The sequence below is a fragment of the Aspergillus uvarum genome (assembly GCF_003184745.1).
Source record: "Aspergillus uvarum CBS 121591 unplaced genomic scaffold BO82scaffold_59, whole genome shotgun sequence".
NCBI lineage: Eukaryota > Fungi > Ascomycota > Eurotiomycetes > Eurotiales > Aspergillaceae > Aspergillus > Aspergillus uvarum.
In genome coordinates, this window is record NW_020291356.1 from 163,937 (window position 1) to 188,084 (window position 24,148).

Consider the following 24,148-nt stretch of genomic DNA (forward strand, 5'->3'; position numbering starts at 1 on the left):
CGCGTTATCGGCTGCTGCCTCCGCATCTCATCTCCATTTAACAACTGATCAAGCTCTTTTCTCCTGCAACCTCAAATCTCAACCTCAACAGTCTGCTGCAGGAGCGCTTAAACACCAACATCGCTGCAATCTCTATTACTGTTCTTTCCACGAGAACTCCTTCTATTCTATATCCCTCGCTGCAATCAACCATCCATTGATCCCAAAACCCACCACACCGCAACACAAACCCCTCAACCACAGTCCCCGAGCTCCCAGAGGAGCTCCCACAGCTCCCACCATGTCCACCTACGAAGGTACCGCCCACCTTCCCAACCCACCCTCAAACCCCAGATAAACCAAACTAACACCAACCCTCCCCAAAAGTGGAACACAACACCACCGACCCATCCTCAACCACCGCCAACACCAGCACCACCACAGGAACAACCACCAGCCACCCGCGCCGCCCCGACCTCTCCACCTTCTTCGCCACCCTCTCCGAGATCACCCCGGATGAATCGAGCAGCACCCACCGCCCGCACGCCGTGCCGGTGCCCCGCGACATCAGCGCAGCCTTCTACACGCTCGCCGAAGCGTTGAACGTGATGCGCCGCGACGGCGGCGGGGGCGGGGGCGGGGCCACCATCGCGGCGGCCGCAGCGGGAGGGATCCCCAGCTTCGGGCCGGAGGATACGGACGCCAATGGAGGGGGCAATGAGCTCCTTACAGAAATGATTGGGTCGTTGTTGCAGTCGGCGGAGCGGCCGCCCAAGGAGGTGGAGGGGGTGAGTGAGGAGTTTTGTGATGGTATGTTTCTTGTTTCTTGTTGTTTTTTTTTCTCCTTTCCGGGGGGTGTAATGGGGTGTAATGGGGGGTTTAGGGGGGAGTGGTTCGCTGGGGGAAATGGACAGAAGGGGGTTTGAGTTAATGCTAATTATGCGGCTATTCGTGTAGTGCTCGATCGCGTGCCAAAGGCGTCGTTGAACTCATCGCAGGTCTGTCCGATCTGCAATAACCCGTTCCTGGAGGATCAGTACCCCCTTGTCGTGCGGCTGCCGTGCCATCCGACGCATCTGTTTGATCTGGAGTGCGTGCGGCCGTGGTTGAGGCTGCGGGGAACGTGCCCGCTGGATCGCACGGATTTCGCTAAGCAGGAGAGGGAGAAGGCGGAGGCGCGGCGGAAGCCGGCGGTGGATGATGAGGAGGAGGAGTGGGATGGCATGTATGGTTAGGTTTACAGATAGGTGCTATGAGCAATAAAGAGAAGGGCATAGTGTTCCGGAAACCTGCTGTGGAACCGCGAGGTTTACTGTTGAACTTGCATAGAGACGTTGCATTCATGAACTATTTCTTTTCTATTTCTATCATGTCAGGGAAAATAGCGTAGCTAAGCCATCATCTCAATTCAACTCAAAGCTCCTCTTTGGGTCGAAGAGCCAACTTGCCCGCTTTGTCGATGATAGCCTCCAGGCCACTCCTCTCCAGAACCCCGTTGTCATCCTTGACCACCTCGCGCGCTTCCAACTCCTCAACCATCTTCTGATTTTCGCGGTTACCTTCCAACAAGAACTTCAGACACATCACTGCATGCTCCTTGATGTAGGGGTTGTGAGCGTCGAAGTTGGTGCAGGACAGGATAGTTTCCACACCGCCATAGCGCCGGATTTGATCCTGGACCTCGGGACACTTCCATACTAAGGACGAGAGAACAAGCACAACCAGCTTCTTCAGGTTGCGCCACTCAAACTCCGACGGATCCTCCGTGATCGGTGGCGACTCTGCTCTTGATCCCGGCCCAGCATCAACGGAATCGGGGTCACCGGGATCGTATGGTCTCTCGACTGCTACCGGTCCGGAGCCCGAGCTGGATTGATGATCCCGGGAAGGGCTGTTGCGTCCTCCCAGAGTAAGAGAACTCAGTTGGCCCTTGGGGATGCTGGCCTCAAGCTCCTTGATTAACGTCACCAGATCATAGACAATCTCCCACTTGACAAGCAGGTTTTTCCAGTCGTTATTCTCGGTCAGCACAGCGAAAAACTCCAGGAACTGGTAGACACCTTCGTAGACCCGCTCCATATCCCATAGGTTCAGCGGGAAGTCCTCTGGTAGAGCCCTTCCGGCGCGGATCTGCCCCTGCAAGTAGATCAAAGCGCATGTCTCAGGAATGATGTTGCCCCGGAATATGGTGAAGATGTATCGAACGGTAAGGATATCGACTCGAGACAGAGGGGCCGGACTCTTGGTTGCGGTTTGTTGAGAAGTGCCGGTGACTGATGCTGGAGAATACTTGGCTCGGAAGATGTGAGTAAGAATCTTGACCACGACCGCCTGCGCAGGAGAAATGATGTCCTTGGGCTGGCCGAAGTCAGAGTATGCGTGCGACATAAGACCGTTCTTCAGGACCGCATCCATGATCTGGACCATCATCTTGAAGTAGAGCTCGTCATCGGGAAGATCCCAGGCAGCAATGAAGATTAACAACTCTCTCAGAAGGTTGCGACCAGTCTCCTGCGTCAGCAAAATATGGCATCGCAGAGCCTGCATATTCCGCGACCCCGTCCTTTCTCCGCCCTTCAACCCGAAGCTGTCAACAATACCCGCTTGGATGATCATTGGAAGCGCTTCGATTTCTGCGGGTCCTAGCACAAGCGGTATATCCGTTAAGAGGCCGCGTTGTTGGTCTCCTGGACGGCCGCGGTAATCGTCGTCATCTTCATCATCTTCTTCCTCTTCCTCCTCCATGCTTCCGTCTGCGACGGCCTCCAGGCTGCGCGAGTCGTCATCACCAACTGTGCCCGCATCCCCAGTATCGTAGTCCTGATCTCCATCACCACCGATCTGGGAGCTCTCTTGCAGTCGCGCCATCAACTCGTCCTTCGCTTCCTGTAGAGTTCCGGCCGCAGACTGAGCAGACCGGGGCATACTCATATCTTCCTCCATGACAACTGCATCACCAGCCGAAAGCGCCCCATATTCGCTAAGGTCGGGGAGATCGGTCCAACAAACGCGTGGGAAGCCAGCTGTTAAGCTCCGATCTATCGTCACAATCGCCTTCTTCCGAGGAGGTTCGTCTTCTGGTAGGGCTGGCGGAAGGTCCTTGGCTCTGTCCTGAAGATCAGACCACCCATCTACCTTGGCACCGAGAATAGCAGTCAGGGCTGCGCGGATTTCCTTGACCTGCTCCGGATCTTTGCCCATCTCCTGTATGGCGGTCAAATCGCGCCCGAGCAGCTTCTCCATGTGGTCCTTGATGTTTGCAAGAAGCAGCATGGCCGCCTCCTCCTTGATCGTTGCGGGTTCCCGGGGGAAATTGGAGATTGTCTCTAAAAGCAGGTCCTCCGCAGTCTGATCATAGAGAGCCCGGATTGGGGGGTTGACTATCCGCTCTCCGGTTTTGACAATCGGCGCCATTCCTTCGGGCTGAGCGAAGGCCGGATCAAGCGGCTCTCGGGGCTGAATGATATTTGAATCTCCCGTAGAATGGTATCCGAAGAGGTCCAGCCACAAAACCATTTTCCGCTGCTCATTGTGCATGATGAAATTGTGCATGAACTGCAGACACGTAATCAGAAGGCGCTTGTAGAGGTTGACGACTTTCTGCCAGCGCTCCTCATTCCGGGCGTTCGTTTCCCCGTCAAAGCCCCGCGCCGTGACTCTGACACAGGTGTCGACCAGGGCTAGGATTCTCTGATCGAAGCCTTTCTCCGCCGCCATGTTTTGGGCCTTCTTCGTGGTGGCGAGGAGATTGCGGGCGATGGTACACAAGTCATTCAGGCGCTCGATGTCCTTGACAAGTGAAAAGTAGTTGTAGGCTATGAGGTTGGAGGAAGAGTGGTCGTAGTTGGCGGTCGGGGGGCTTTTCCAAGCGAACGACTGGGACTCGAGAACAGGAATCGCCTTTGTCAAAACATCTGTGAAGCCTTGCCAGATGTCCGGTGACAGGCCGAGATTATGTCTATTGGAGAGAGCTCGATTAGTCCACTAATTAACAACAAGGTCGTTGTGCGGGGAACGGTGCAAGCGTGGGGATGCAGAACAAAATGGGCCTGAAGCAATAGCAGGAGAGATAATTCGGAAACACACCTGACATCGCTTTCTTGGTGTGTCTTGTAGAGAATCTGCTTGCCCGCAGAGAGCATGTGTTCAAGACGTTTGTCATCAATCATACCCCGGGTCTCATAGTGGCTCAAGGTCCCCGTCAGGATAACCTTTAGCATAAGCTCTGCAGGAGTGCACTTGGGCTTCATCTCCGCTGCTACCCGGTCAGCCATCTTGGGCGCGAAGTTGAGAAAACCGTTGGTTTTAAGCAGCAGCACCTCGCGAGTTGATTGTTGCGGGGAAGAAGTCCAACTCAGTGCGGGCGGAGAAGGAAAGAACTTTGGAATAATTAGATTGACACCCGCTGAGGGGAATTTTTCCGGCTCCGGAACCATCCCGCCGCCGCCGACTGCCTGCCTATTCGGGAAGATTTATGTACATGAACATCACTACTGAAATGTGTGATAGAGTGTAATCTATATACAACGCCCATACCTCTTCATGACATCTTGGCTCGAATTGAGAGCCCAAAAACATGGCGCAAGTTGTCCCAGAACCCCAGGTCATAGATATTCTCCACCTCCTGCATACTATGTACCAAGCTCCACCGCCGGTCAATAGGAGCATCTCGGTCGCTGGGCTGTGAGATTTCGTTCGAATCTGGAGACAACAGGTGTCCTTCCTTGGGAGCCTCCCCATCCGTGAGTGCGAGGACCTGCTCGCTGCTCATGGGCCAGTCTGTTGGTGACCCTTGGTATTCTGCGAGCAAGGGCGAGTTGCCATATATCACGTCCTTGGTCGATTTATATACATAGCCGTCGGCAACATCCTCCTTCCAATCCGACCACTTGGAGCTTTCATTTGTGGTCATACCGGCCCAAATCAGATAGGTATGGTATACGAGAAAGGCCCCCGCCAAAGGGGCTGTCATCGTCATCAACAGAGTGGTCGCGCCAATGCGAACATCAGCAGCAATCACTACAGCCCAGATGTTGAAGAAAGTCGTCCAGCTCTGTCGCGTGTGTCGCAAAGGATTGTCAGCGGGTACCAGTTTGTCGTAGGTCTGGTATAGCAGAGTATATCCAAGACATGAGCCATAAGTCAGCATGACGCATAGCGATACTATCAGCGACAGGAAGTAGTGATAGTTGTGCAACCCAACGCAGTTCATCAGCCATACACAATGGTGGTCGTGTCGGGAAACACATGCTTTGCAAGTGCTGCAGTGCTTGCTTCTCGCCGGCTTGAGGAAACGGCATGTACTGCAGCGGTGCCCTGGATGGAAGATGACCCTATCGTAAGGATAGCGTTCCAACTCCTCCGCGTGGTTTTTGGGAGTAATGAAAGACTTGGTGGTTATGCTCGTATATAAGAAATAATAAGGAAGGGCTACAACGAGCGGTATCCATACATGGTGGGCAGTAGGGATCCTGGCCCAAGCGGCGGGAATAAACATGCACTGGCCTGCTACCAGAAGTGAGGCAAAGAATATCTGGGTTCAGTCAGCAGGGAGGCGAGCTTGACTACTGATTCATGAGACAAACAAGAACAAGCGGATGATTCTCATTGAGAATATAGTTACCGGCCCGACTGCAGCAAGAGAAAAGCCGGCCACTGAACAGTAGCTCATCAACTTTTGCAAATCCTCTAGGGACGTGTATCCAAAGAACTCTGTGAAGGAACCCTATTGGGGTTTTGCTACAAGCATGCATCAGTCGCAGTTCACTGCATTCGAGGACCAGTACATAGCTTACCGAAACGCAGGCAGTTTCCCAAAGAGAGCGACAAATACAAAGCCTGAGATTCCGAGGATGGCCAGCCCTAAGGTCCGTAGCAATCCCATCTTGCTCTGAGTCGAGCCAGCTTGGAGGGTCCAATTTTGAGTCGCAGGAAGATTCCAACTACAGCATCGGTACTGCTAGCTTGGTGTTATATTTCATCAAAGCTGACAAAAAGAAATATGTCGAACATAAATCCAGACTCCCCGTCATATTTCGCCTGATAAGATAAGATGATTGGAAGACTGCAGAACTGATGAAGGTTACCCAGACATGATGTTGCCCACCGGCCGTTGGACAGGCCGTGCACGTGACCGTGTTTCTCCCCAAGATACGGGGAATGGCTGGTGCTGGCCGAGTTTCAGTTCCAGTTCACAATTGCCATGATTACCACAACCAAAAAGCGCCTTTGCCTCTAATTGTCTCAACCGCTCAGAGAATAGCCTTGCGTTAACAATTTCATACCATCATGAGAAGCTGGTCTTGCTATAAGCACATGACAGACTGACCTAAAGACATACAAGCCATCCGACGCAATTGGATCTATACTCAACGTCGGAAACACGTGATAGCGCGTCGTCGGAGGGCTTTGCAGGGGCGTCCAACAGCTCCGACGCGACTCCAAAGGCTTCCAGGCCAAACGGATCTTCTTATGGATTATTATGGCTGAGGCAACTACGGCAGTCAGTCATGAGGCCCCAATAACCGCGAATGGGACGCTTTTCCGAGGAAAGCACTTCTGGCTCTCACACAATGTTCCCCAAAGAAACAGGTTCAAAGAACTTATCGAGGTACTCATGGCTTTCCCTTGACTGCATGGCGAGCTCCCACCTAATACGAGATCAAGCAACACGGAGGTCACATAAGGCTATTCGAGAAAGATGCAGAAATTAAAATCGTCGATCACAAACGGAGGAATCTCCCGCCGGACACGTGAGTATTTCCACTCCGCTTAGATGTTCCCAACTCACTTATGCATAGATACTCCTTCAAGTTCATCGAAGACTCCATTCGCAAAGGGCGGATGCAGAATCTAGAGCCTTACAGAGCCGGGCCATCAGAAGCTCGACCAGTTGGCGCTTCATACATTCCTACGCGAAATCACAAAGTGCCCTACACTGTCGCGGATGACCAGTTTCTATGGGACTGGATGCAGAAGTATGAGCGAGACTCAACAGCCTCTATCTCGGGGAATAAGATCTACCAAGAACTCGCAGCGAAGGTAGGATCCACTTCGATCTTTAGATCCCCGCAGAGATGTCCAATCGTGCTGAAATGCCCCCTAGAATCCCAGACATACGTTTCAATCATGGCGTGACCGCTATTTAAAGAGGCTACGTGGTCGTCCGCGTCCGGGGGGTATGCCCAAGGGCTCTGCTTTTGAAGAAAGGCCTTCGCAGGAGGTTGCTCCTGCACAGGTGACGGCCCCTACAGCGCAATCTCAGCCGCCAGCAATTCTCGCACCGGAGCATGAGACTGTGCCCTCTTCGAGCAAACCAGCCGACAAGAAGAGAAAACGTGTATCGGAGACTGGCGACGAATCGGATCAACCTGGCCCAGTGCATCGTTCAGCTCCCAAAAAGAGAACCGCTGAGCCCGTGCCAGAACGTGTAGAAGCTGCACCTGCACGCCGCCGGCACAAAGGGAAGGAGCCTGTGAGGCCTCCACAACCCCCCGATCCAAAGGCATCGATTGGTGGGGAGAAGCTTCCCTCAACTACGAACGAAGTCGAGCAACAATCCATTCCGGAACAGTCCGGGACTGGCACCGATAAGCCACAAAATGGCGCTGACCCCGTCCTAAATACCCCCGAGATAGATTCTCTATTCCTTCAGCTTCCTTTCTTACCTTCAAGTCCTGAGCCTGGACCCGTTCCCCACCCTCAGCCAGAGATCCCGGAGCAGGATATTGACACTTGGATTGACCGCCGCCTTCGAAATGGCAGAGCGACGGAGGCACAGATCATCGAGGCCCTACGCTGCACAAGTATGGACCCAGACTTGGCAGACAAGGTACTCGAGTTCATGGTGGCCGGAAAGGACATTCCAGACGATATTCCGGGGGTCTGGACCTCTGGAGATGACAGGTGTGTGGAAGGAAAAGAGACTCGAGGGATCCAGCGGGTCCTAGAGAAACATGGTGCGGAAGCTTTCGATGCTAGGTGGGAATATCTCAGCATGGCAAGGGCTGCTGGTCTTGAGACGGAAACCATCGAATGACAAGTCCACCGCAAACTGGAAATTTGACAATGTGCAACTAGAATACAGGGAAACGCTAGGCGATCAAATGAGAAACAAAACTCAGAGAAAGACCCGGGAATATAACGAAGATGGCAACGGAAGAAAGAAGCAAGATGTATTTCAAGATGTGTGCAAGTGCTCGTTCATCTTGGCTCATTATGGGCCCTCCGCTGACCTCCCATGTCCAAGAACTACCCAAAGGAGGGTCTATCTTACAGTCATAGCATTAGTAAATGGTGATCAGAAAAGCCCCGACAGAACACCCATATGCATGGTTCGTTGTCAACGCTTCGTGACCACTAATCGCATCATTAGGAAAGATACCAAGGGAAGAAGACGGCAAATGCCTGGATGTTCCACCCAAATCTGCTGGGAGGAAAAGAGACGGCAAACTCCACCTGGTATCTCAACCTTCTTTAAAAACCCTACCGTGATGTTAGCCTATGCAGCGTCGTTCTGGAGTATGAGTGACTACTTACAAATGGGACTCATAGAATTCAAGCATCTTGGCGGTTGTCAGCTATTATTCTCTCTTGGGTCGAAAGGACCACAGGAGCACATACTTTTCGGGGGCATCTTTCGTAGCAGGTTTCAATAAGGACCTTGGACTTTTTGCCATTCTTCCAGTTCAAGATGGCAAGCAGTTGCGACGTGCTCGGGTCGCGGAATATAGTGTCGACGGTATCCACCTCCTTCTCCCAACTCTTACCCTTGGGCACCCACGAGCTCGAGTCACTATCCTCTTCTGGTTGGGGCTCCGGTGACTCGTTTGTTCGAGACTTTCTCCGCTTGTTCGGCTGCGTCTTTTCGGGGGTTGCTGATTTAGGAGGTCTTCCCAGAGACTTGCGCTTCTTGGTCTGAGACTTCTCCGGACGGCCACCTAGTTTAGAGAAGTACTCGTCGACCGCCTCCTGTGCACCATCGCTAGACAAAATCATTTGGGTCAGTTCGGTTTGTGCAAAGGTGAAGGTAAAAGCGAAGAACGCACAGATTTCCCTCTGGTTCAAATGTCATGTCGGCGGGGTCGTCATATCCTTTCCATTTCACCTGCAGGAGCAGTTCGCCCTGTCGCAGAGTTAGCGAAGCTTCCAAGGTAGCTGTAATTGAGCACCAGGCCCAGATGAGAGCGGCGCGCACCTTCTTTCCCCATTCATGACTGACAATCTTCTCGACATGGTAACTGCGCAAGTCAGGACTTCGAGTGTACTTGAATAATACCCGACCGCACTCACACATCTTCTTCTTCTTCTTCTTCTTCTTCTTCGTCCTCGTCCTCATCATCCTCGTTATCGTCAACAACCTTCTTTGCCTGCTTCTTGGGTGCGGGGGCCTCCTCGTAAGGAATAGACTCGCCAGTCGACTCGTCATCGGACACGTCGGTCACCGGAGCTGATGGTAACGACGAATAGTCAGTCAACCTGTTCGTGCAACCGGTTGAGACGCGCGGTCATGGGCAGTTGATACGCACGAGGCATTGTTGTTGTTTGGAACGGTGATGCGGCGAGATTGAAGAGTCGTGAAAACAGCTTGGCGGTCGAGATGCGTCGTCAAATTGACTCAGATGGCTTTCTCAGATCGATGAGCGCGAACAATGCGCCGACCGCAAGCCGATAGAAATTTGGGGGATGGAGAATTGGGAAGACTACGGAGTAGCAGTAAAAAGAGTGACATGGACCGTGAAATGGTTACGGAGTAGTTACTGGCAAGTCGCGCAGGCGCGCGGTGGAAGATCTACGCTAAGCCCCTTTGGGCAAGCAGCTCACTAGCCCGCTTTTGGCTCCTCCATCTCCAGATGAATTTCTACAATCGCCCGTCATTTGAAGTTGTGCCGGTTAAAGCATCCCCTCTCCCCTCCCCCTCCCCCTTGTTTTATCATTACTCCCCCTCATTGTCTCCTAATCTCTTCTTTGGGGGCTCTTTTCTTTCCCCGTCGACTTTTCAATCTGTGACGTGTGGGCTTTGTTTTAAACTTCCCCCTCCCCCTCCCCTCCAGATTCCCGCCAAGTGGGCAGACCGTCAAAATGGCTATGCGTATGTTTCTAATACCCCTCACTTTGGACCAAGTTGCTAACGTCTTTTTTTTGTGATCACAGAGCTTGATTTGTCTCAAGGTTGACCCCTCCGCTACTTATCCTCGTCATTATGATACAAGTCCCGAGTCGCTGACTGCCACACTCAGCTTCTGTGATGAAGGATGAACAAGGCCGGCCGTTCATCGTTGTTCGAGAGTACGTTACGATCCCCACAATCTCGTCGGTATAGGTTATGTCGCTGATCGCTATTTATCCGGACAGTCAAGGCAAGAAGAAGAGACAGCATGGTACTGAAGCCGTCAAGTCACACATTGTCGCCGCGAAGACGGTTGCCAACATCGTCAAGACATCCCTGGTATGATATGTCGCCTGACGAATGCTAGATGCGTCTCGATTCCGATCCTAAAGACTATTCCAGGGTCCCCGCGGTCTTGACAAGATCCTTATTTCCCCCGATGGCGATATCACCGTGACGAACGATGGCGCTACTATTCTCGGCCAGGTTCGTGCCAACACCTACGCCCCGCAGTCCTCCCCTGGCAAATGTTCTGACTTGAAGGTTTCGGACAGATGGAAATCACAAACAACGTTGCCAAGCTTTTGGTTGAGTTGTCGAAGTCTCAAGACGAGGAAATCGGTGACGGAACTACCGGTGTTGTGGTTCTGGCAGCAGCCATGCTGGAGCAAGCGTCGGAACTCATCGACAAGGGTATCCACCCTATCCGGATCGCAGACGGCTACGATCAGGCTTGTGAGATCGCGATTGCACAACTTGACAAGATCAGCGATGACATCCCGTTCTCAAAGGAGGACACCTCCAACCTCCTGAAGGTTGCCAAGACGAGTTTGGGTTCCAAGATGTACGGTGACCACATCATGAGTCCTGCAGTCAATCATATCTGACCTCTCTACAGTGTTTCCAAGTCCCACGACCAATTCGCCAAGATTGCCATCGATGCTGTCCTCTCCGTGGCCGACCTCGAGCGCAAGGATGTCGATTTCGAGCTGATCAAGGTTGACGGAAAGGTTGGAGGTGCTCTCGAGGACTCTCTCCTCGTTAAGGGTGTTATTGTCGACAAGGACTTCTCTCACCCTCAGATGCCGGATGAGGTCCGGGATGCTAAGCTGGCTATCTTGACCTGTCCGTTTGAGCCCCCGAAGCCCAAGACCAAGCACAAGCTCGACATCACATCCGTGGAGGAGTTCAAGAAGTTGCAGGACTACGAGAGGGAGAAGTTCACAGAGATGATCCAGAACTTGAAGGATTCCGGAGCCAACCTGGTCATCTGCCAGTGGGGTTTCGATGACGAAGCCAACCACCTTCTGCTCCAGAACAAGCTCCCTGCTGTCCGCTGGGTTGGTGGACCCGAGATTGAGTTGATCGCTATCGCCACTAACGGTCGCATTGTTCCTCGCTTTGAGGATCTGAGCCCCGAGAAGCTTGGTACTGCCGGTCGCGTTCGCGAAATGACCTTCGGTACTACCCGGGAGAAGATGTTGGTGATCGAGGAGTGCGCCAACAGCCGTGCCGTCACGGTCTTCGTACGAGGAAGCAACAAGATGGTCAGTTGGACGGTTGAATGGAATTGACGTGACCGAATGCTGACCATGGCCACCAGATCATTGACGAGGCCAAGCGTTCGCTACACGATGCTCTTTGCGTTGTGCGCAACCTTGTGCGCGATAACCGTGTTGTCTACGGTGGTGGTGCTGCCGAAATTGCCTGCTCCATCGCTGTTGAGGATGCTGCTGTGAAGGTGCGTGAAGATTGCCCCTTGGCGAAATTCTGGACTTAGTTTTGAGTCATTTGTCTAACATTCTTGCAGAGCCCTGGTATTGAGCAGTACGCCATGCGCGCGTTCGCCGATGCCTTGGACGCCATCCCCTTGGCGCTGGCCGAGAACTCCGGTCTGAGCCCCATTGAGACCCTGGCTTCGATCAAGTCGCGCCAGGTCAAGGAGAACAACTCCCGCTTGGGTGTTGACTGCATGTTGACTGGCAACAACGGTACGTTCTTGTCGCCCTCAAACAACACCTCTTGCTGCTGTGCAACTCCAACTAACATTTCTTGCTTAGACATGAGAGAGCACTTCGCCATCGACCCCTTGATCGGCAAGCGTTCGCAGCTCCTGCTCGCCACCCAGCTTTGCCGCATGGTTCTTAAGGTAAGCTTGCTCCTACAACTGTCAACCACAGACAAGCAGGCTAATAAGTGACCACTGCGCAGATCAACAACGTCATCATCTCAGGTGACGATGACCAGGAATTCTAGATTTCTTGTATACAGGAATGTAATTTTCTTTTTCTTTGTTCATTCTGCTGGCCAAAAGAGATTTCACCACCTTTGGCGTTTACAGTCACAACGGGGCTTGAGATGATAATCCTATTTACTTTCTACAATATATGTTCCTCTCGGCAGGAGTAATGAACAAACCGAGGTGGTGCGTGATGTGGTGTCAGTATGGTTGTTGGTACATAGAGAAAACTAAAGCATTCAACAAAGTACAATAAATATCCATGACACAAATCATTTACTTGTACCCTGTTGATGTTTCAAATTGGGCTGTATTCGTGTGTGAAAATGCTTGTTCCTAGAACTGCTCGACCAAGCAGAACATCCCTAAATGCGGAATTGGCTTCAATGTACCCCTACGCGTTTTTATACATTAATCTATATTCCGCACCTTGTCACCCTACAATATGCTTAGGCCTACTTAGGCGTGCAACATCCGCCCAAACTCCCCACGGCCAAACCCGCACCACCATCCACCCTTATCAATCTGCAACTCTTTTTTCTTGTAAATCCTAAACCCAAGATCCGATCAAGCGAAGCATAATGCTCATGTCAATCTCCATAGATAAGCCAGTCCGATAGACAGTACAAGCGGGTGCGAGCTCCGCCCCGCGACTGTCGGCTACGACACCTTCCACCTCCCACCGCAGCGCAGCGCAGCGCAGCCCGAGCCAGGCGGATAATGCACCTCCGGAGTGCGCGGGCCGCCTCCCGCCGCCCCGACTGATAACTGTTTTGGGAGCATGCAGGCGGGCGATGATTCGTGAACTCTGCACGGGCAATCAGTGACTGGGCCACGGAGACTGGACTCGTATCTCCTCTTCATTAATCGGGAAACTATGATGTAGGTAGTGATGGTGGAGGAGGGAGGGGGATGAAATTTTAAATAGAAGGCCTCCCTCCTGTAACTATGTAGGGTTACTCTATCATCCAAGTATATATCCATCACCCACTCTTCGACTTCATTTGGTCTACAGTTCTTAAGACTTGCTTTCTAGGACTTGGTGACTCAGCACACACAACACAGAAATGGGATCAACTGCATCGGGTTGGAGACCACTGAGTGTGGGGATTGTGGGCGGCGGGATCGGAGGCCTTGCGGCATCCATCGCGCTGCGGCGGGCGGGCCATGCAGTGGTCATCTACGAGCGACACGATTTCGCGGGGGAGGTGGGCGCGTCGATCTCGTGTGCGGCGAACGGGACCCGGTGGCTGCATGAATGGGGGGTCGATATCGCCAAAGGCGACCCCGTGGTGCTGACGAAGTTGATCAACCGGGACTGGAAGACGGGGGAGCCGGTCAGTGTCTATGATCTAGACGACTACGAGGCGCGCTGGGGGTACGTCTACAACATGTTCCATCGGCAGTACATGCATGCCATGTTGAAGGACTGCGCGCTGCAGGAGGAAGGGGCGGGCACGCCGGTTACGCTGCAGGTGAATCATAAGGTGAGTTTTGCCCCGGGGGGGGGGGCAGCTTTACATTATCTTGCTTGCTCTGGGTCGGTGCTGATGATTGTGGTGTGTTTAGTGCCAGAATATCGACCTCGAGACTGGTGTGATTACCTTCGAGGGTGGTGAAACCGTGCGGCACGATCTCATCGTGGGTGCCGATGGAATCGGCTCGGCCGTACGAGGCATTATTGGCCTCCATCCCGAGAAGACTCCTGCGCCGTCGAGCTGCTTGCATGCCAATGTCCACACGGAGGATGCGGTCCGCCTGGGGTTGGTCGACTATTCCCAAGACAGCGCATTGGAATACTGGGGCGGCCAGGAAGGCAAGTGGGATAAGATCGTGCTCTCCCCCTGCAACGGCGGCAAGTTGCTGTCCTACTACTGCTTCTTCCCTCGCGAGAAGGGAGACTTCACAACGCACACATGGGGTGGAGAGGACCTTCCGGTCGAAGAGCTGCTCGCTCCTTATCCGGAATTGGATGAACAGGTCCGCTCTCATCTGGCCATCGGCATCGAGATTAGGCCCTGGCGCCTGTGGGTACAGTAAGTCCCGCCCTTTGATCGTTTTCTGCAGTCTGTGAGTTAGTGCTGGACATTCCATTAACGAACGAACTCTGTGACCAGTCAGCCATACCCGTACATCGCCAGCAACATGGTCTGCCTGCTGGGAGACGCAGGACATCCAGTAAGGCGGTTCCCTACCCGAACAATTCAAAGCGAAGTACTGATTGACTATCTGTAGATGATGCCTCATCAGAGTCAGGGTGCTTGCATGGCCATCGAAGACGCCGCGGCCCTCGGAATCATATTCAGCAAGCCCTATTTCTCCGGTGATGTCGCAGCGGCGCTGTCAGTCTACCAGAAGGTGCGACTGCCTCGAGCCACCAAAGTCCAGGCCGCTTCCGCCAAGGCGGCATACAACATCAACGAGCGCATCGGTAGGCAACTGTTGGAATTTGACCACACTGCGAGTCTGTGACTGACGGAGACTCTCCAGGCTTCTCCAGCAACACCAACATGCCGAAGTACAAGGTCGAAGATGAGCAGAAGAAGCTCACGATTGAAGAAATGAATGCGTAAGTGAAGCATCAGTTCTGAGCATCAGCTGCAAGTGCCTAACCTCTCCATCAGATACGACATGTACATGGACATCGAGGAAGTCATGTCCCAAGAACTTGGGTCCTCGTTCGACAAGGAGTTCATCCGAGGGCTGCCTGTCGGACTGAAGCTGTCGAACGGAGTGGTCATCGGAGAATAAGCGTTCTGTCAGATCCAGATTTGGAGTTTTCTCTCCCTGGGCTTCTTTTTCCCCCTTGTTTTGATACCTCATGCCAGTCGTGTACTTGGTAATGCTTGATGTTGATGCAGTGGACATCTCATGTCACTGCGATGTATAGTCCATTCAATGAAATGTGTGACCAACATAGTCAACCGGGTCCCATGACTGGAATTCGGGGGCGAGGCCTGAGATGGAGCAGCCGGCTTAAGCGCCGAGTCAAGATGACTCTTTACGAGTTGTTAGGCACAGACGGCCACCTCGATTGGGTATCACACATTCGATCAATGGCTCGATCTGGAGGTGATCGGCCTCAGGTGCGATAAAGTACGGGAGAGTGAGGGTCGAGCTGAAGGATACGACGTCGATCGCGGTCAAGATGGGTTGCCTTACGTGAAGGATAGGCTATATAGCGTCGGGTATACCTGATGATCAGGGGTGGGAAGTGGAAGGAGGGGGCCGAAGGGCCGGGGGCCGGAGAGGGGGAGAGGAGGCGAACTGGAAATGATTTCCATAGTGGGAATGTTGTAGAAACTGCCAGGTGAACCACTGCCACCTCGGCCACCTCGGCCACCAGCTGACGCTCGTCTGATCTGCCACTGGGAACCACTGGAGATTAACTGTCGGCTGTCTCGCTTCGCATATGAACAAATGGACAAGGGTGCGTGTTCCGCAGTGAGTGGGGGAATGTGTGCCTTAATGCTTCTGAATTCTGAGTCAGATTGTCGGAGATCAAACATGCCAATACGACGAGGGGAAGGAGGGAAGTATACCAAGTACGGAGAGAGTACGGAGTGCCGATAGAGAATGCGGAGAAAAGGCGGTAAAGGGAGGAAAATCACCCTGCAATTGCTCAGCTGACCACCAGCTCACAACAACTCCACCAGCGACTAAAGCGACAACAGCAACAGCAACAGCACCAGCACCAGCACCAGCAACCTGCATCGCCGAACAGAAGCCACTTCAACTTCTCGAATTCTAGACTCGCCTTCGATCGCCTCTCCTTCCCTGTCTAATGACGCAGCCGATGCTTTTCTTTTTCTTTTCTTTTCTTTTTGTTTCATGCATTTTCCATTCCTGCCTTTTCCCCCCACCTAAACCAATGCATATTCACCTGTAACAGCATGTCAGCCCTCTCCCTGTCACAGGGGATGCTGGTCTTTGAGTCGCAGATTGGGTTTTTGACACGAGATGACTCCCGGAGGGGCGGGGACAGCTCGGGCCCAAATCGATATGCAAATCGGCAGCCAGTCAGTCGCTTTCAGAAAGACAGCAATGATCTCGGACCAGCTCGTTGGAAGGAACTAGTCACTCACCATTGCAGAGCAAAACTGAGGCATTGCACCACCTTGCTTACGCTTCTTTTGATCAGCAGACAAGCTGGGACCAACACCCTTTTTCTTCAGAGCAATTGCTCCAAATGGTAGCACGAGCGCCATCTATGTACTGTCCGTCTGGTTCATACAGTAGCGCATTCCGACGAGGAGGCAATATCTGCTGTCAGATCTGGATTTGTAGGCTTCGGAAATGATCCGTGACTCGGATAGTATGGTAGGCACGATGACGACTTCTGAGAGGATTGGGGCTGGGAATCATTTTTGCTGTTTTACACCGTTCGCAGGCATATACAGGTGCAAATGAGAGATGATGTTGCAAATGCACAACACTCTGGACTTGAGCGAGGCCGTTCTAGAATCAGGCCCGGATCAGCATTTGATGGCCACCAAGCGATTGATAATGCATTGTGACTCTATGGTTCCCCGACATTGCGCCATGGACTTCACTATGGCAAGACTATGTAGAGATAGGCCTGCCAATCGCCCGAGGACTAATCATGTATATCATGATGGACGCTTTCTCCCAACGAGCTTGCATCAGAGGTAGCCCCTGAAACCGAGACAAACCTCAGCGTCCTTGTCGGGTCAATGGCATCTGTCTCTGGCAACAACGAAGGCAATAGTCATCAACCCTAAAGGAAACGATTTCCACCGAGAGACCTAGATAGCCCACGGAGGTTCATTCCATGATGAGACCCGCAGCAAAGCAACTCGCCATATGTAGCAGTGTCACACCATCCCGCAATCAACACCGAACGAAAAAAAAGAGCCAGGTTACTCCCAAACCACAATGACTCTCTGCATGGACCAAAGTGCAACTCGATGCCATGCTAATCTCTCGACTAAGCCCCAACGTCATAAGTCTAAGTAGTAACGAAGCTAGACGCCAGATCGGATCCATCACAATCAGCACGAACAAACCGGTAGAGCTGGCTGCACTGCAGTGCATCACGTTTCTGCAGAACCTGCGAAAATATATTAGCATCGTGCATCTAAGCCATAACGTCTAGAACCTCCTCCTCCATCTCCACAACTTTCCATTTCCGAACACGGCATCGGGCGAGATAGCTCCGCTCACCTCCATTCTTCTGGCGTACGCAGCGAGCGAACCTCTCCTATCCCCACTCCGCAGTAATCAAGGTAGTTTAGTTAGTGCAACGATGCACCACTTTGAGCGAGAAAGAAAGAGTACTGCAGGGTGCTGCATTTCTGCGTTGCAGCTTGCCTTTCCCGGGATTTCCTATCCTGCAACTGTGCATTACCGTTGGAGAAGCATCTTGCAGCAGCTAGCAGCCGGGAGAGAGGGGGGCTGAGGTATCGGACGAGGCTTTTTTTTTTGTGGTAGAAATGATTTTGGTTTTGGGTTTTGCGTGAAAATAAAAGTTAACTCAATTATTACTTACGCATGATGGACAATGCTGTAGGTCCAAAGATGTTGTTGAGTTTTGTCAAAGCACAAGCAACGTTCAAGAGACACTGACAAAAACCTGTCACCGCTGGTTATCATGTGATCCTCGTGGCTGCGTGGCTGCTGCCAGTACTGACTGTAGCAGACAAAAGCCTCCCTAACTCAACAGCTACTCCGGGTAGACAAGAAGAGAACGGGCAGGGCCAAATTGAGGCTTTTGCCATTCCTGTGCCCTACCTATGTTCTGCTGCTGCATCTCCAGGTTTATCTCATGACGATGAGATGGTTGTAGACATGTGAGAGGATAGCCTCATCATTGGGAGGATTCCAAATAATCAGACATTTTCCTTGTCCTTTCAGGATTCTCCGTACAGTACGGAAGATGTTGCTGCGAACATGCACAGCAGAATAAGTCGGTGTCCGTGTCGGTGCTGAAGTAGCACATCACCTGAATCTTCAGGATGAGGCTACCTACGAATCCCCATTCATCCGATGATGAAATCTATCGAGTGTGACATTTTTAGATCCAGACCGGAGGAAGGAGGAATCAGGGGATCAGTCAGTGATGTTGGCTGTGCGTGTCTCGGTTTATCACATGGCTGGGTTAAAGAGGTAAAGAGAGAGAGAGAGAGGCTTTTCCTTTGCATTGACGTGGCTGGCCTCTGTTCGCGGCTACCGAATTCGTGATTCCGTCCCGTGGGACTTAAGCCCTGCCCACTGAAAACCAAAAACACAATCTTGACTCTCTCTCTCCTTTTTCTCATGACAGCAAGAAGGCTCAAAGAAGCCGCACTAGAGAATTGACTATGTGAGTTTCTCTCTGTCATGGTAACCAAAAAAAAAAATAAAAAAATAGCTGCCTTACCTTAGGACAAGAATAGCAAGAAAGGCGGCGAGAAATTGGGCAACCATTTCCCCGAGGGAGTCGAGGTGCAGGTACAGGTACTCCGTACATACAGTGAGGAAGTACGCCGGAGGCAGTACAGTACAGTAGATTGCAACCCAGATCTTTTTACTATACCGCTACTTCGGGATGTCGTTGGCTTCGACCATCACACGACGACTGCAAGAAGGTGACCCTAGCATCTGATGGTGACTTTTCACCCTATCTTCACTGTTGTTTATGTTGTTTCGCGCTGAACACCCCCGTTTGCTTGAACTTTCCTCTTGCGTATGTAAGTATTCTTGATCGACTATACTGTACTCTGTAAATATCAAACAGTTCATACAAATACAAACTTTTGTATAATTGTGTACCATCACGAGCAAGATAAAGCACAAGGCACAAAAAGTACATACATGTGAGCCAGGTACGAAAATTCGATACCGGGGAAATAGCGATCCAGTCATTGACTACTTAGCTCTTGAGATGGTACCTTCGCAACCCCATGTGAAAGGAAAACAAATAGCAAATAGCAAAATAACAAACAATTAATCTTCGAGTCTTGAAGAAATCCTACTCCTCCGTTCAGGATTCCATAGATAGAGATAGCAAAGCCCATCCCTTACGATACGTTATCTCAATCGAAGCCAGCATCCAGCCACTGCACAACACACCCCTCCCCGGGGGCCTCGATCTATAACCTCCGAGAACCAGCAAAGCAAACCACAGCCCAGCCCAATTGCCGAAACACCCACCTCTCTCCCCAGTTCCCCAGTTCCCCAGGATATCGATACGAACTGGATAAAAATAGATTCATATCAGCTTCTTCAAGCTAGAGAATACCGTAACCTGCATCTCAGCCTTGTTCGAGTCCCAAAGCGGCAACCCGGAAGAAGACCCCTAGATCCTGATCATCCCTCATCACCGTCATCTACTCGGTAATTATCAGTTTGATCATCAAACCTTTCGCATCCCGCACATGACCGTTTCCCTCACCAAAAGTATGAATTGGAGCCAACCAATCATAAACAACCCTCCGAACTACCGCTGAACGCTGAAACAGTCGACGCGGATTCAGGAACAAGCGATAGGAGAATCCTCAGACATCACATGAGAGCATACCTGACCCCTGTGCCTCCCCCTCTCCCCAGTCCGTCAGCTATTCAAGGTACAGTGCACTATCGAGATGTCAGAAACGTAGCTCCACACCAAAAGCCCGTGACCCAACCCTTCGGGCATATGCCAAACGTTCTCCAGGAATAGTCTCAATGCATTTTCATGCTTTAGTTACATCCATCTCTTTGACTTGTCCGTGTTACGAAGGTCCCTCGTAATCAGAGTCCTCGTTTCATTGTGCTTGCCTCTAGCTTTAGATATCTAGCGCTGCTGCGCTGGAGGTTCCGGAACGAGGATATTATTACGAGGAAGTTACTCCACAGGCATACATCGAAACTCAAATCCAGACTCCCTGGATCGATGTCCGGGGACACTAATTTTTAGTTGACCCTCGCAAAGGGGACCTCTAGACTGATGAATCGGTGGCTTGTACTGTAGATACACATAGTGAAAGCAGCCCTATCCGGGGCAAAAGACCGAGAACCAAGGCTGAGTGGACAGGGGTGGGTGGTAGAGGGAGCCAGGCAAAGTTATACGATGTCTGATACCGGGAGGCGGGGAGTTTGTTCCGGATGGAGGTAGTATCATCTCGTATCGTCGGATGTTTGTTGATGATGATGATGATGACTTGTGGTGTTGATTCTTGGTGTATCTATCCTGAATAATGACTGGATTACCCCATGGTAGTATTGTACACTCCTGTTTGAGCTCGATCGGCCCCTGCTTGAAGGCGTAGTGCGAAAGTAACCGCAAGACATATCCCTCTACCCGGGCAACTGAGATTGAATATCTTCGTCGAATTACACTATACCGAGTATACGATAGAGCGATGAACCCAGAATCCTTTGAACTACAGCTCTGGCTTTCCCGTCGCACGAGCGAAATTGGATGCCTTACATGTTCCACCCACACCTGTGAAGTGACATGCATTGCTGCTGGCCGTCTGTCTTGCACATGAACACTCCACTACCGAAGGGGCAACCACCTTCCCCCATCCCCCCTCTTTCGTCAATGACAGTAAGTGTGGGTGTAAGTGAGTTCGGGTAAGCAGGTACAGCACATGGTTTCTTGATGCTTTGCGCCTTCGTCCCTCTCTCTCTTTGTCTGGGAAAGGTAAGCAGGAGAAGAAGGTAACTGGGACGTGATGCGCTAACTACGATGACTGGAAGTTCGCCTTGAAACTCTTCCCCCTCGAGTCATGACGGATGATCATCAGTTGGGGGTGTGGGGAGGAATGGGGGAAGGAGGAAGGGGGAAGGGGGAAGGGGCAAGGGGCAAGGGTAACTCAGGGGCCCGGGGGTCCAGCCCCGACTGAAAATTGGGGGTGCTCCGCGTTCCCAGAAACCGGGACATGCAGCATGCAAGCAAAGATTAGCTTTATTGAAATAGCTTCTCTAGGGTTCATCATGCCTGCCTGTGATAGTTAGTCATTAGTAAGATAGTTAGTGCCATTTGCTAGAGAACGAGTCAGCCCTGTTCTTCCCATATCCAAGAAGACCCAAAGAGATCGACACACAGAGTGAGAAGGTGAGCGGATACCACACCCACCGTGCCTCCAGAACACCAGCAACATGCGGCCGTCTCTATCGGGAGGATGACAATACGTAAAGCAACAACTACCATCCTGCAAACCGTATTCTCTGGGAGTCTTCTCCTAGCCTCTTGCGCGATTTTCTAATGGAGGAGGGGGCGGGGAGGAGCAGTCCGACATCCGAATGGATTGGTAGGGTGACATTGCCATCTCTGTCATTCCCAAAGGACAGGGCAAAAGACGAGTTCGACTCGTCTGAACGTACTGTACATAGGAGGCCAACTCCAGACCAGCTAACCTCAGAGCAAGACGCACCCACACAGCAAGCCATCGTGCTGGAGGTGGACGCCCACCCCGTCCCCCCTCATAATGCCTCATCCTCAATCCGGGGAAAGCCCCCTCCCTTTGCCCCCACCGAACGTGCCTGAAGTGTACTGTACAAGGCGCAATGAAGACTCAAGCACAAAGACAGGATAGAAAACTTCTTGCAGGGCTGCAAGCTCGGCTCTGTATCGTCCTCTAGCCTTGGTAGGCAGCTTTTACGAGACCTGAGTTGCGAAGCGTTGCTGACATCCTATCCTGGAATGGAGAAAGGGCCGTTGGAAAAGGCGACAAGGGTTTCGCGCCGGTTTCAACTCTCTTCATCCTTTTTCCCTTAAAAATCATAGAGTTTAGACTATGTTTGATCGACTCGTAACGGGCGGCAAGAAGCAAAGAGAGAAACGTATAGGTTGGGGCTAGATTGCCAGATGATGATCTTTGTCGAAGAAGGGACAATCTTTCCCACTCATCTGTCAATCCCATCGAACATTCATCGATCGTCGAACAAGGCCCGAATCCTTGAGTATGAATACGAACCTATTGCTCTTCTTTACCCTTGCATTTTTTTATTCATTCGAGATCGCCCTAATTCTTCCCCCCCCCCCCCCTGCCCCTATGTGTGCATGTGTGTGCGTGTGGCCTGGGTAGTCAGGCTCGGTGCATAATCTAGAACTCGCTAATCCGGTTTCTCGAACGAAGGTCGCATTCAGAATTTATCCACCCTTGAGAGAGAGGTGAGGGGAGGAGAGGGCATTTCACTACCTGTTCCTGGTACTCATCCTGGTAACATGAAGATGATCATCACAGGGTTCTGGCTGGCCGGGGAAGACGGGCCGGGAAATATGGAATGTGACCACTCAGAAGACCCGGTAGGACGGACCAGGGTCAATCGTCCTACTCAACAAAAGAGCTTGGATAAATAGAAAGAGGGCACGGACTGAGGAGCAAGAAAACAAGAAACACTGGGAGGAGAGAGAGAGAGAGAGAGAGAGAGAGAAAGGAAACAGAGTACGGGATAGTTGAGAGAGCAGTCTGGTCAGAGTGGAAAGTCTGATCGATAGCTCTCGGGTTTCAAGATTTAATGTCGGTCTCTTAGTCGAGAGCCTCGATCCGGCGATTTCTTTGTATGTTTCAGCTCACTTGGTGTCATTTCCAAGCCATGACCTTTGTGAAAACCGCTATCCGTGCGCAACGCAAAGCTTACTAGCTATGTATGTATGTAGAATCCGGAGTACATCCCAGCAGGACAAAAAAGCTGGGGTTCAGGGATTGGGCCAATGGCCACAGAATGGATTGACGAGGACACCTACGTGGACACATACCAGCACCTGCTTTCATACTCATAAATCAATGTCTTGGAGCCGATCAATCGGTGTCAAATGCCGGCGGTTTGAACAAAAAGTACGAAAATACCTTCTAGATCGTTAAGCCAAATTCCTTCCCAAAGGGCGGAATCAACGGTTAAATGCCAGCCAGAACACATTTACGCCAGCTCACATACGTTCGATCGGTTCCTGTAAGCGATCATCCCAGGGCGAATCCTCGTTGATCGACGGCACCGTTAGCTCTGAAAGAACCCTGTTGCCTTGGAAGTAAGTATACAGTCTACCCTCGGGGTAAAGGGTTCTCGGGACGTGAACCCAGAATTGGCAAAAGCGCATGGTACAACAGCATCACAGGTTATGGTTGCTGGATCCAAGGGCGTCGCGAACTTTGTCGGGGGTTTGGTAGCCGGGAAGGGGTACTCCGTCTCCGTGGGTGAGACTGTGCCCATCCTTTGTTTGCGGGCCGCATTAATTGATGCATGGTCCCTTTTTGCCCCTGTGTCGCGCTTCTGTTGTTGTTGTTGTTGTTGTTGTTTCTGTTGTTGCTGGTGCTGATGCTGGTGCCGGTAACTGGTGCTGCTTGACATGATGCAGCCGCTGTCTTTTGACACTTGGCCCAACAGCTCCTCCCATGACAGGTCTTCATTTCAGAGCTACTGGTATTGTAGGATGGAGATAGCGGTGGATATCTGCCAATGGTAGAGCTGATGAGACATGCCTTTGATACATGCAATTCCAATACGCGGAGCTTTTGGCAATGAATGGTGAGATCAGTGAGTTGGTCTGTGGTCAGCGAGGAAGTCAGTAGGGTGGACCTCGAGTCTCTTGCGCGATCTCCGGACTGATTTACCCCAGTCCATGCCCGGTGGCGCAAAGGCTGTACGTGCGGTACGTACTCCATAGTATGAGTAGTAACTCACTTAACTAGCCTTGGTTAACTAGCTCTTAGGTAAGGTAAATGGTGCGCGGTTCGACCCCACATCATGTGACACTCCCCCCTCTCTTCCCCCAATTTTGTCTTGTGACTTGTGCGGGACTGCTTTGCCACTGGCACAAGCTGAGAGTGTGACTGACTGTCTGACAGTAACTGACTGGGTGTTCCTTTTGCCCCCCCCCCCCCCCCCCCCCCCCC

At 51.8% G+C, this 24,148-nt stretch overlaps 6 protein-coding genes across 6 annotated transcripts; 4 read left to right on the forward strand and 2 right to left on the reverse strand.

The window, feature by feature from the left end:
• Positions 1-443: 443 nt before the first annotated feature.
• On the forward strand, positions 444-1,214 carry BO82DRAFT_291978 (uncharacterized protein; the record flags this gene model as incomplete). Its single annotated transcript, XM_025631750.1, has 2 exons — positions 444-789; positions 937-1,214. Coding segments are annotated over 2 exons (624 nt in total), but the record flags the coding sequence as incomplete, so codon positions are not given.
• Positions 1,215-1,307: 93 nt separating this feature from the next.
• Positions 1,308-6,034, reverse strand: BO82DRAFT_386097 (uncharacterized protein). Its single transcript, XM_025638230.1, has 7 exons — positions 5,775-6,034; positions 5,565-5,718; positions 5,481-5,512; positions 4,527-5,450; positions 4,466-4,469; positions 4,066-4,298; positions 1,308-3,937 (listed from the first exon to the last, which is right to left on the reverse strand). The coding sequence occupies exons 1-7, from the start codon at positions 5,861-5,863 to the stop codon at positions 1,393-1,395; spliced, it is 3,981 nt and encodes a 1,326-aa protein (XP_025488372.1). The 5' UTR covers positions 5,864-6,034; the 3' UTR covers positions 1,308-1,392.
• A 306-nt stretch (positions 6,035-6,340) lies between these two features.
• BO82DRAFT_386098 (putative transcription factor Rap1) lies at positions 6,341-8,132 on the forward strand. The gene is made up of 4 exons (XM_025638231.1): positions 6,341-6,589; positions 6,646-6,731; positions 6,780-7,020; positions 7,085-8,132. Exons 1-4 carry the CDS (start codon positions 6,461-6,463, stop codon positions 8,015-8,017), a joined length of 1,389 nt encoding a protein of 462 aa, XP_025488373.1. The 5' UTR covers positions 6,341-6,460; the 3' UTR covers positions 8,018-8,132.
• A 312-nt stretch (positions 8,133-8,444) lies between these two features.
• On the reverse strand, positions 8,445-9,513 carry BO82DRAFT_405531 (chromo domain-containing protein; the record flags this gene model as incomplete). Its single annotated transcript, XM_025639494.1, has 7 exons — positions 8,445-8,463; positions 8,518-8,543; positions 8,602-8,962; positions 9,027-9,103; positions 9,176-9,218; positions 9,271-9,427; positions 9,507-9,513. The coding sequence occupies 7 exons, from the start codon at positions 9,511-9,513 to the stop codon at positions 8,445-8,447; spliced, it is 690 nt and encodes a 229-aa protein (XP_025488374.1).
• A 375-nt stretch (positions 9,514-9,888) lies between these two features.
• BO82DRAFT_357599 (chaperonin-containing T-complex subunit CCT5) lies at positions 9,889-12,593 on the forward strand. Its single transcript, XM_025636058.1, has 11 exons — positions 9,889-10,069; positions 10,132-10,149; positions 10,218-10,266; positions 10,333-10,426; positions 10,490-10,573; positions 10,642-10,931; positions 10,986-11,634; positions 11,691-11,828; positions 11,898-12,078; positions 12,148-12,236; positions 12,299-12,593. The coding sequence occupies exons 1-11, from the start codon at positions 10,060-10,062 to the stop codon at positions 12,341-12,343; spliced, it is 1,647 nt and encodes a 548-aa protein (XP_025488375.1). The 5' UTR covers positions 9,889-10,059; the 3' UTR covers positions 12,344-12,593.
• Positions 12,594-13,311: 718 nt separating this feature from the next.
• BO82DRAFT_357600 (FAD-dependent oxidoreductase) lies at positions 13,312-15,235 on the forward strand. Its single transcript, XM_025636059.1, has 6 exons — positions 13,312-13,813; positions 13,896-14,362; positions 14,444-14,504; positions 14,562-14,757; positions 14,817-14,895; positions 14,951-15,235. The coding sequence occupies exons 1-6, from the start codon at positions 13,394-13,396 to the stop codon at positions 15,075-15,077; spliced, it is 1,350 nt and encodes a 449-aa protein (XP_025488376.1). The 5' UTR covers positions 13,312-13,393; the 3' UTR covers positions 15,078-15,235.
• Positions 15,236-24,148: the final 8,913 nt, after the last annotated feature.